Genomic DNA, 12563 nt, shown 5'->3' with positions numbered 1-12563 from the left:
TGAACACATGGGGATCTTGTTAGACTCCTCACCTATGCAACATTCGTCAAGCCACCACTGGACATGACTAGTGGTAAGTAAGACTATGGGTATATGAAAGGTCTTTTGTGTAACCAATCACCCATTTAGCATCAGATATTTATCTGCACATGGGCAAAGCAAATATATATAACCAATACATGTATTACACATTATATCACATTACATCCAAAATATGTATGATACCTATATTCATAGAATAAGATATAAAGCCACATTTCTTAAGACAAAAAAATGAGCCATAAACTTCTAAAGAATTAATCTTTTCTGGGGCTTATACTGCTATATTGTATGTACGAACATGTTATCGACTTTTTTCCAGCACACATATGGCAATGATATGTGTCCTAATATTCTTGCACTGGTTTTCCACAATATTGTCATTGCTCTTTTGTTCTGTTCAATACAAAATCTGCAAGGAGGTACATTTACGTTCCTTACCACTTGCTTTATGTTTCTGTTTTTAAACGCATAATGAAATGTTTATTTTTATTAAACAGTTCAGTTTTAGTTACTGAAAATATGTCTTCATATTAGAGCTACGGGGCTGGACTGGTGATTACGAGGCATATTCGAGTTTTATTTGCACACACAGCCTTGAAACTTTTTTTATACAAAGCAAACTGTGTGAGTCTAACAATAACTAGCGTTAAATCATTTCTACAATACATATCAAGATATATGTTCAATCTGTTTGTGACAATAATGCACCCTTTCTTACAATAAATTGTCATTTATGCTGGGTCACTTTTCTGGGTCTTCTAATAAAATAGGATTTGTAAACTAATTTTAAATGGGTTTCCTTTATATAATCTTTCGGGACAAAACCTACCAGACTTTAGCAGATGAACACATTTTAAGTCTTCGATTAATGTATGAACTTGTGTCAATGTGACCAAATTATTTACTTTGCTAAAAAATTCCTGACTCCTCATAATGCTGACTGTGGTAAACACTAAAACGACTTTATCACCTAGCTGGACACTGACTATTAAAAGTCTATAGAGAAATGGACTTCATTAGCACAGTCCTAAAAAAATCAGCCCAGTACGGTGTTTGAGTTGAGAAAGTCATTAAAAATGTCACGACTGACAACAATGGTCGCCTCTGGGTATGCAGATAAAAGAAGCTTACTGGAACATAATGTGATAAATCTAGGTTTTTGTCAATGCTCTTTAAATTTAGTTTCCATTTTATATTCTAGTCTATCAATATATTAAAATGACTTTTAATATTCTCCCATAAATACATATTTTAGCCAAGTGCTACGTTGCAGTTTCAGACGTCTCCCTGTATAAAAGGTCTAAGTCAGGGCTGCTATCTATAAGTAAAGTCCATATGCAGGGAGCGATTGTCTTCACAAATAGACTTGCATATATTGATTACCAATATGGTACAACTGATGGAACGAAGTACTTGAATATACACAATACACTTATAGCTTGCTCGTACAACTGACACGTTTACATTGCTTAGGACTCAGTCTAAACGCAATCAGATTTTAGCTAAACCCAACAATGTCCATCTTAGAAAGCAGTATGACAATTTTAAAGCAGAAGTTGACAGGAGAGTTTGTTTTATTTCAGAGAAATGTATATATGTATATATATATATATATATATATATATATATATATATATATATATATATATATATATACACCGATCAGCCATAACATAACACTGATAATCTTGGGTGGCAACAAGTGAATATTTTGTCCTCAAAGTTTTTGTGTTATAAGCAGGGAATATGGGTATATATATATATATATATATATATATATATATATATATATATATATATAGAGGCTATTTTCAGCCTGCATTTGTGGGAGGTGTTTTCGGGGTCTGGGCATCTATTCAGACCGACTGGGCGTTTCACACATGTTTTATATATGTTTTTATATATATATATATATATATATATATATATATATGTTGAATTGAAAGCAGGATTAATTATATATGTGTCCATATTGACATAAGTATATTTTATTTTGCCTGCATAAAATAATTTCGCATGAGTAGGAGCCTCACTGTAATTTATTTATATATACATTATATATTATATGTTACATATTACATAAATATATAAGTTTGTGCTAAAATCTAAATACATTCCCAACTAGGTAACTGTCTACTTAAAATACATTAATGTTTTCCATGCCAAAAGCAAGAACCATCAAACTGTACAAAACTTTTGAAATGACATTACATTACATAACATTTATTTATTAAGCACCGGCAGATTCCGTAGCGCTGTTACACTCAGTAGAACAATTTATAAACACGTACAATAACAAACTGGTGCAAAGGAGAAGAGGGCCCTGCTCTTGCGAGCTTACGATCGAGTCGACAAGCATACAAATACACTTTACCCTGTCATTAGGGTACATGGACCACAAGTTGAAAATCACTGGACAGTCAAAAAAAAGTCAACATATTTTTAGCAATTATTTTTTTTATTCTTCTGTTTGCTAAAACCCAGTTGATGATGAAACTTTAAAAAGTAGAATGTTTTATATCTTTAAACAGGGCCAGCTAGGAATTAAAATCTGCCATGGCACTTATAAATGAGTGGCCAATAAGCGACGTATGTGTGGCTGCCTGCTGAATATGCATAGCTGCACACTATGCTCTCACACCGCGTGGCCGTCAGGGGTGTGCTGGGCCGGGGGGCAGGGGGGCAATTGCCCCCTAGGCCGCCCTGAATCCGGGCTGGCGGGCTGGCCGGGCGGCCGGCAGCCCCAAAGTTAAAAACTAAGCGGCTGCCACCGGGACTGTCCGCCGTGCCGGTAGCGTACCTGGCGGGGGCGGTCCACTTGGAGTGCCGCTCACTGAGGGGTGCCGGCACACCTCCAAAAACGATGCGCGCGGCAACTTTGGCTGTGCGTCGGGACTTGATGTCAAATCCCGGCACACAACACTGAAGCCGTCTTCCGCGCTCTCTGCACCGGAAGGATGGGACACAGAAGAGGAAGAAGAAGAGGAAGAATGAAGAGGAGGAGGAAAAGTGACAGTGCCAGAGGAAAGGTAGGAAAATATTATTAAGTGTGTGAGAGTGATGGGTGTTATGCTATAGTTTATAATGAATGTTTGTGAATGAGGGTTTGAGATTGCATGGAAGTGTGGGGGGATAGCATGGCATAGGGAGGCTGTCTAGGCATGATAGGAGTGTGATTGCTGTTATCAAATTTTTTTTTTGTCCAACTGTGGTGTGTTAACAACACTTTTATTAAAAGTAAATTACATACCAAAATTGGACAGAAAAATTCAATAACAGTATTAATAGATATATATGATTGCAAACAGCAATCACACGCCTATCATGCTAAGTCAGCCAGTACATGCTAGAACCTGGGCATGATAGGATTGTGATTGCTGTTAATTATATATATGTATATATATATATATTAATATTATTTATTTATTTTTGTCTAATTTTGGTGTGTTACTTTTAATAAAGTATTTTAAAAGTTTTTTTTTTTCGGTTTTGGCCAAATGAATGCAGAATTTTCAGTTTCGGTCCAGAATTTTCATTTCGGTGCATCCCTACTATGTACTAAGCCAGTCACTGAAGTGTTAGGCCTACACCACATCAATGTTTGGCTTAGTATATAGTGATAGGGGTTGTACTGCAGTATTGTCAGTGTCTGGCTCAAAGTATAGGCACACATTGACGGTGGTACAGCGTAATCCCTAAGTATATAATGATAACAGTTATGCTGTACCACCGTCAATGTGTGCCTCAGTATATAATGATAACAGTTATGCTGTACCCCTGTCAATGTTTGCCTAACCATAGAAACTATGCAGTTTTAAAGTGTGTGTGTGTGGGGGGGTGCCACATACAGGATCTGCCACAGGTGCCAAATACTCTAGGTACGCCCTGGCGTCGTGCGGCATTCAGGCCCAATGGCCATTCCTCAGCTCTTCGTCCCACGTCTTAAAAGACTATATAGTGTGCACGCCGGCCGCTTTAATTTCATTAGGCGCCGGTGGAGTGACTGCCGCAGGGCGGCCCCTTTCAATGTCGCTCGCAGCCGCTTTGGTGGTGCAATGGGCCACTTGACTAGACTTGCCCCCCAGGCCTTAGGCTGCCAGCCCTCCCCTGGTGGCAGTACATTTTCAGCAGGCGGATCTGCGATGTGGAATTAAAGGTTAGTGTGCAGAGCCCTTGGCCTAAGGGTCATAGGGCATTTTCCTGGTTTGCCAAATGGCTAGTCCGGGCCTGTGTTCAGGTGATGGTATTGTCTTTTAGCACCCTTTATTAGTTTAGGTCCACTCTTTATTTTAAAGGATCACTTAATGCAGAAATAAAATATCTTTCGAATACAATATAGTATTTCTTTGTCTTCTCAACAACGCCATAATGTCTTATTCAACTCCTTCACCACAACAGCCACATATTGATTAGCTGGCACGTATATGAACATTTATGAGTTCTTTCAAATACAACCCACTTAGCAGTACACATTTAAATCCTCATAAAATGTAAGTGAATGCACTGTTCTGTGTAAAACCACTCTTTACTATTCTAGCAAGTTTTTATCTACAGAATTAAAGATTTGGTCAATTTAGTCTTGTAATTCAATCTGCTCACGTTTAACAAAAAATGCAGAATTTTATACCCAGAGGCTATAGTGTCGCTAATTCCAGGATAAACGATTCACTAGCAACTCTAGTGTTGCTTAGACGAGGAATTAATTATGGAGAATAACAAGTATGCTTTCTTTTAATGGATCCTACATAAATATTTTACATCACTTGCCTTGTAAGTACTATAACTCAGAATGTTATATGGACAAAAAAATATGCAAATATAAAGTAGAGTATATTGAAAATGCCTCTTGAAAAGCAAAGTATAATTGCAGGAAAAGAAAAAATAAGTTGATGAGCTTACCATTTCTGCTTTCTTCATCTATTGCCACTATGGTTGCCGGGGGACCAGTTCTTGCCAGTTTACAATCTATAGGGTGAGACAAATTATCTCATTAATTTAATGACTAGGTGTCTCATTACTTTAAGAGCGAAGCAATGTTACTGGAGTGGTCAAGTTTGCAGGGGATGAAAATATTGATATCCAGTCATTGTTTAATAAAGCAAATGCACTCTAATGACTGCACAGAATGGTTCACAAAGTTTACTTGCATTACCACAATGGAGCAGTGAGCACAATTCAGTATTTTGGATTGCCTGTGTCCTAGAATGCAAATTGTCAAGCAACAGCCACACCACAACATCGAACTGGTCACATGGAAACACCAAAAGCGTCTAACGTCCTCAGAGCAATGCTAACCTTTGCTACCCTTTGCTCCATGTCCAAGATGTGATTTTTTTTTAACAGAGATTTCAAAAACATGATTTTTTTTAAGCCTCTTTCCAAAGTCTGAGGTGGAAATGGTTGTGAAGTTGAGGTCCTCCATGGCTAGGACAATATTATGGAAATTTTAAACAAAATAAAAATCATAAAGTGATGATTACAAGGGAACCATTGTAATTAAAGCTTCACAACAAAAACAAATATAATTGGCTTTTAATTGTGATCAAAAGGATCTAATTGAAGAGAATGAGCAGAATTTGAATAATGTTATAAAGAGAATGAAAATGGATAACAGACAAGCAATGTTCAGGACTTTCAGCTCCCAGATCTTACCCTCATATTGCCAGTCTGCAGTCAAAAAGTATATTCATCAATGGAAGCAGAAAAGAGTTATGGAAGAAAAGAAAATAAAGAATATAATAATTCTTTTAGAGACATAGCATGCATACAAGAATATAGATTAAGAGAGTTATTACAGAATAGAGTATATTAGGTGAGCTACTTAAACGCTATCCTTTTTTTTTTTAACTCTTTGAATGAAATCTATTGCATTTTTATGATATTTTTTTAATGCCTTTAAAAAAAAAAAAAGATGAAGATAATCTAGATCTTCTCATATCAAAAACAGATTAAGATGTAAGACGTTAACACAGATGTTTGGTCTTCTGGTACATATCCATGGCTGTAAGTGAATGGTTGTTACTGAGATGGCCAAGGATCTCCTATTTTCTAAGGAGGCACAAAACCCATTCTTTTAACTCTATAGCACTTTTTGAAAGTTCCATATTTCGTAAACATGTTTGTTTCCACAAATATTTTGTTTTGAAGTGAAATATTTTATACTCATTTTATAGGAGTTTGGATACAGAATTATTATTTTCATGTTATGAAAATAATTGCATTGTTGTTCGCTGTAAATAAAAGACCTAGAATTTTTTTAACTCACACTAATGCAATGTTACACAAAGATATAATTCTAAGTAATAAGATTTAGGTATCCCACTGAAAGAAATAAAGAAGATAAAGGGAGAAAAACGAAAACAGTTAATTGTCACCGGAGTGAAGTTAACACAGAGAAAATTGCTTAAACTTTATTTTTATTTTAACTTTACAAGAAGTAAATTTAATTTGGCAAAGAAACCAAGTTAATATAGAAATAATTGATTTATAAAGTTCTACTTTTAGACAGAGAAAGCATTAGTAGTATCACACTAGAAACAAGCCAACTTCTAAAATGTGTAAATCTTGTATGTTGTATTATAATTAACTCTGCATTTGCAGAAAGCTGTGGGAAAAACAAATGTTACATATAATTTAAATTTATGCATATCCTTCCGTATGTGGGATCAATACGAACATGCCTGCCTGTTTTGGTAAATACACCCTTTTTTCCGCCTATTTGGGTTCTGTTCAACATAGAAGAAAACAGTGTTGTATATTTTAAACAAATAACCCATGGTTTGATCACACAAAAACAAGCTTTTTTTTTCTGGGGAGTTGTTGGGAATGCAACTGTACTAAGAATGATGTTTCCCATTAGAACATTACCGTTATCCCTTTGAGTACCAGGGGTGTGGGACACATTTACCCATTGGGAGGCTGGGAGAAATATTGTTTTTTCCATTATTAGATTTAGGACACAACCTTATAAACACCTTTTACTTAACCTAGAAAAGCATTTTCCCCAGATATTTCGCCATATATACCAAATAAAACAACTTCATAGAAGCCCACACCCCCATTTGCGAATTACATGTGTCTGTGTTTTTTGTTTTCTTTATTTATGGATAGCATGTGTTAGTAAGGGTGTATGGTTGGGGGTTTATAATTCGTATTTGGGGCATACTCATTCCTCACACCCATAACTGGGAACTTTTCCAGAGTAGGGTACGCGTAAAGCTCCCATTTTCTGGGGAACTGGCTTCAGGTATATAAGTGGCTAGCCTTTTGTAGGGTGGTGATAGCCCCACACAGCCTCCCTACCCAAACTGGAAACCCTGGAATGCAGATCTTTACCCGGAGACTCTGAATCAAACCTAGAGAATTCTCAGATATGCTCACTGACATCCTAGCATCCTGGGGCAGAATTTTCCCCTATATTAATTTAGAGGTGCTAGAAAGTAATAAAAAATATATGACTCTTTTTGCTCTTCCCCTACAACTGTATATTGCCAGTGCATGAACACAGAAAACTTCTAGTTTCCTCTTACCCACTAATAATGAAAGCATGTTACATGACATTATGTCTTGGTAGATCCATGGTAGAACCCCAAACTGGAATTAAAAGATTAAAATCTTGGGCATTTTAATATATTATATATATATATATATATATATAAAATAGAAAATGAAAAAATCAATGCTATGTTATACATAGTTTTAGGAGTAAAGTGTGTCTGTTCTCCAGAGCCTGTAATTTAATACAATTATTCTGTCTCAAGAAGAGAGTAGTCTGGTAAAAGTCAAAACTAAATAAAGCATCTGATACTGATCACATACAAAGCAAAGCACTATAAAAACCCTTCAGCATTCAAGGGGTCACAACAATTGTTTTCATAGGCTAGTCCATTACTCTAATGCATTTCTTACATTTCAAGGAGAAACCATGATATGACCTTAAAAATGTCTCTATATCAAAACCCAGAATCGACATCAATGATATGAGGCAAACATTAAGATAAAGTAAGTGGTTGGTGTTCTGATTATTACAAAAGAGACTTTTTTTCCAGCATAAACAGCTTAGAAAAATGTCAATGAACTAAAGAAGAAAGAAGGCTTTTAATTCAAAGTGACTCATTACTGCAGAGTAGTTTATCAAATCATTAAGAAAATAACAAAAAGAAAACATAAAGTGAGACCTTCTAAACTCTGAGAAAATGTTCTCTAAGAAGATTTATTTTCCTCTTTCCCCAGTAATCTGATGTTTTACTGTTATACAATCAAGGAGAAAAGAAAGACACTTTTATTCTAAAGGAGAGAGAAGAGCCATCTGTTTCCCATGAACATTGCGATTGCAAATTGACCTTGTGATTTAGAAATGTGTTTTCATTTTTTCTATATCTATAGATTAATTACTTTTGGTATTGCTGTTGTATATGATATACATGTCAACATATATTACTAAAGCACACAAATAACGATAAAACTTAAAAATAAAAAAATATTGTGTTTTTAATTCCCAGTAACCACAATGGTATATAATGCCCACCATCACACTTTCTTCCAAACATAGGTGCTCTGGCACAAGTTTGATGGCATATAGATAAAAGCTACAAAGGCCCCTGCTGGGTCTGCCACACACAAGTCCGTGCCTATCCACAATTCCCTAGATCAAGAATGAAATATTGAAGTGTTTGAATGCATTCGCAGCATCCAAGCAGCCATATTGAAAAGTCTGAATCAGTATTGGTAATGTTTGGGTACATTTTAGGTAACAGATAGATAGATAGATAGATAGATAGATAGATAGATAGATAGATAGATATACATCTGATATCAGTTTCACTAGTACAAGATATTTATAAAGTGTCATACACTTGGACCCTGTATTGGACCTTGCACTGTTTATAATCTTATAGCACTGTTGTGCTATAAGATTATAAAGACACTAAAGCTTTAAATTAATTTTTAAAAATGGGGCATTTTGCCAACTGTACTTTAATTATCATATCTGCAGATTATTATAAAAATAAGAATTATAGATGAAACCACGCATGCATAATTCTTCATATGTTCACCAATGAATGCTAACAGAGCGTACCACAAAACGTATAAATAAATAAATGAGCATTTCCATCTGCAGGGACCTCTTCGGGTTATTTTCTTTTAATGAATAAGGTACAAGCAGTCCAGCAAATACATGCCGTAAGATATAACTGACATCAAATTATATACTACAAAACTTGAAATTATTTATAATTTGCAGATTATGAGTGGAATTATACTAAAATTATCATGCACTTTGCAAGTAGAAGTCATTTCTTCTTTTTATTCACATGAAGCTGATTTATTTTTGATCTACAAAAGCAAACGAATGAGACTACAGTCACGCACACATGATTTAAACATTACAAACACTGTTAATAACAAATACACCGTATGCTTTATATCACATTACTCATACACTGAATGGCTGTTACATCATGCATTATGTATATACGTAGTAAGTCATTAAGACATCAATGTGTACGTTCCTATGTTCGTTGTGCTGCATTCAATTTAAATGTTAAAAGAGCTGCTTACAAAATAGCCTGAGTTGTTATCTGATTGTCATGGATGCTTTGCCTGTTGTAAGGTGATAGCATGTGCTCCAGTGTCCATCTGTTACTAAACATCTGTGATCTCATACCTGTTCTTCTCTTCTACAACCTCTATAGACAATATAACACTGTCTTTTCAGAAATGCTACTTTTTCACAAAAAATTATCTTAACAATGAATATTTTTTTCTAATTTTTAAACCAGTCGCATATTAAAAAAAACTGTTTTTTAATACTTAAGAAAACAAGATCCATTTAAGATCAAGCTATTGCTTTATTTTTACATACAATTGCTATTGTCAATTATCATAGAATATATATTTAGAATTCATCTCCTTTTTTGACAGCTGCTACTGAGGTTAATCGATGTGTACAACATCGATACATACAGGCATTGTGTTTCTTTTGGAATCTTCATACAGAGTATATGTTCAATTTCATTCTCAAGTTGACTAGAAAAAAGTTGAATATTAGATGCTCTCTAAGGTATGAAAAATTCTCAATACATGTTTGGAAATAGTGTACACTATTTGGGGGTATATCTCTATTATTTAGCAATTGTTCATTAGTGTGCAGTCTTCTGTTCATTAAATATTATTCTTGGTTTTTTCAGGTGGCATTAAGAGATTAATAAACAATTTTAATTATTCAATTGATCAATTACTGGTCATACAAAACCGTTATGTTGTCTTTCGTAGGATGTCTAGTAAGACAAATAAAAAGACCATGTGTGTAAAGGCAAGGCAGTAAAGGTTCAAGCCTAAGTCAAGTCAAATGTATGGCTTGGCTCATCATCCTGTGTAATAACTAGTCAGACCTGGCCAAGACAATGTCTGCCATGTGTTGTGCAAACTGTGGTATGATACTCAACTTCTCTGTTTGTCCTTGAGTGAGGCAGGACTGGCTTCACGTTCTTTACTTTGATTTGGCACCGGAGGGAAAACGGAGCAGCTGCACGTGTTTAAAGGTCTCGCTTTCTACTGCCCATACAGGTAGAGTTCTGGCCATTCGTCTGATTGTTTATGGCAATGCGAAGGTTGTACAGGTTGCCCAATGAAATTATTTCCTTCATGGACTTTCATTGTTTGGTCAGTTTTAACATTTGGGTGATTAAGCCATTCGATTGTTTACCACAAGTCATTATGATAAGGATTTTGGTCTAGTAGATTTGGCTTATATAAAAAAAACAACATAATCATTTTGAAATCTTATTTCAATGCAGTACTAGTAACTAAAAAAAAATTACTTTGTCTACCTAAGGTCTACATGCCCACCTTCATTGTTCTGAATCACAAATGCCATCTGAGCCTGCAAAATATGTGCATTTCTCTCTCATTCAATTTATTTAGCCAAGTGTTTTTTCCTTACAATTTTCTAACGTTTTCAAAGAAATGAGGAAAATTGCTCAATTTATGGGGAAATTGCAAAGGGATCTTGACACCTCACCATCTGTATTGCCTGATGCTCCTAACACATGAAAATCCATCCCTGAAGCTTTTATAATGGCTAGAAAGTAACATTAAAAATCACTGAGTTACTTTTAAAGGCTGCGTTGTTTTTTTTCAAATTATACTGCATCCTTGAGATTTCTTATTCTCAGTACTGCATTGGGTAAAAAAATACATTAAAAAAAAGATCTTCATCATTTCATGTTAATCTATAAATTCCAGAGCTTTATTGCTTTTATTTCCAGAGAAATGTCTCAGTAAATTGAGCTACATCAGTAAAACAGTACTGATAATACCAGTGTCATTCCCAATCTATTTAAGTTATGATTGTTGCAAAGAATACTACATGCACAGCATCTAAAATTAGCAATCCTCAATGGACCTGCCATGATAAGTTATATTACGTTTATTAACAAAGAGTAAGGTTCCTATTCTCACTATGAATGTAATCAATCATTGGAATCGAGTTAGGCTGCAGACAGCGTGGAACACCAGTATTAAAGTGCAAACTGATCTTGTGATCCTCCTGAGAGCTACATTGTAATTTCAATAAGCTTTGCGTATTCTTTTACATAAAACTTGTTTTAGCTGTCTCAGAGTAAACCATAATCAATAATGATCTGTACTAAAAAAAAACCCATTGAATTTATACTAGAAGCTGGCAAGCTAGTGGTGAGACACGAGCCAAGCTAAGGTCAAGCCAGACCACAGACAAGCTGGACTAACATGCTACATTAGTACAGTCTTTTTGAGCTTTCATGATGACCAAAATACTAAACTAGAGGCAAAGTTGGCTTGGATTCAGCTCACAGTCATTCCATTCTTGGTAAGTCAGGTTGAGCAAGATATTGTGCCGGAGCCAACACCAGGTAACCAAGAATTTTTTCCAGCTTATATATTTTGACCAGCCAATATATTGTGTTCCTGCCACATGAAGATTCCATGTCATATAATACACCTTACCTGTTATTAACTAAGAGTAATCATATCTAGCAAACGATGGAAAAACAATGGAAGCACAACAACAAGTTCAGCTCACATTTTAAGTCATTATATTCTATTATGACTCATTTAGACGAGGATGTTCTGTGATCCAACTTAACACAATCATGGACATGACATACTGAAAATAAATATATATATTATAAATGTATATTTGGCATGTAATTAAACTAAATGAGCGTCCTCCACAGCTGACAACCTTACTGCTCAGTGCACTGCTAGCTGTGTTATAGTGAGTGGGTGTGTTAGAGTAAGTCTGTGTGTAAATGTGTTAGTTATGCTGGGTGAGGGGCCAGGGTGCAATTTGGCTTTGGATACCCCTTGGCCAGAGAATGCTAGCCTCCCCTCCTGCTGCCCCTGGACCTGCTCTCCTAAGCCAGAATAGTTTTCTCCATATAGTGTTAAAAATTATAGTATTTCTTTATTGGCTAAACAATTTTACACATACACCGTGCTAGCCATTTTACATTATGCTTTATCTGTGGTTAAACCCC

The 12563-nt window shown here is 35.4% G+C and overlaps 1 protein-coding gene across 1 annotated transcript in view; it reads right to left on the bottom strand.

Moving 5' to 3' along the window:
- LOC149299017 (protocadherin-15-like) overlaps window positions 1-12563 on the bottom strand; it is a 426255-nt gene that overhangs the window by 344470 nt on the left and 69222 nt on the right. The window contains exons 6-7 of the mRNA XM_089486827.1: window positions 5695-5709; window positions 4942-5007 (exon numbers count right to left, since the gene is read on the bottom strand). Coding sequence (XP_089342953.1) covers window positions 4942-5007; window positions 5695-5709 — 81 coding nt within the window. The remainder of the gene's footprint in view (window positions 1-4941; window positions 5008-5694; window positions 5710-12563) is intronic.

This window comes from Sceloporus occidentalis, unplaced genomic scaffold, assembly GCF_023333645.1.
Source record: "Sceloporus occidentalis isolate IW3139 unplaced genomic scaffold, rSceOcc1.0.p SCAF_30, whole genome shotgun sequence".
Taxonomy (NCBI): Eukaryota; Metazoa; Chordata; class Lepidosauria; order Squamata; family Phrynosomatidae; genus Sceloporus; species Sceloporus occidentalis.
This window is presented reverse-complemented; position numbering and strand designations above follow the sequence as displayed.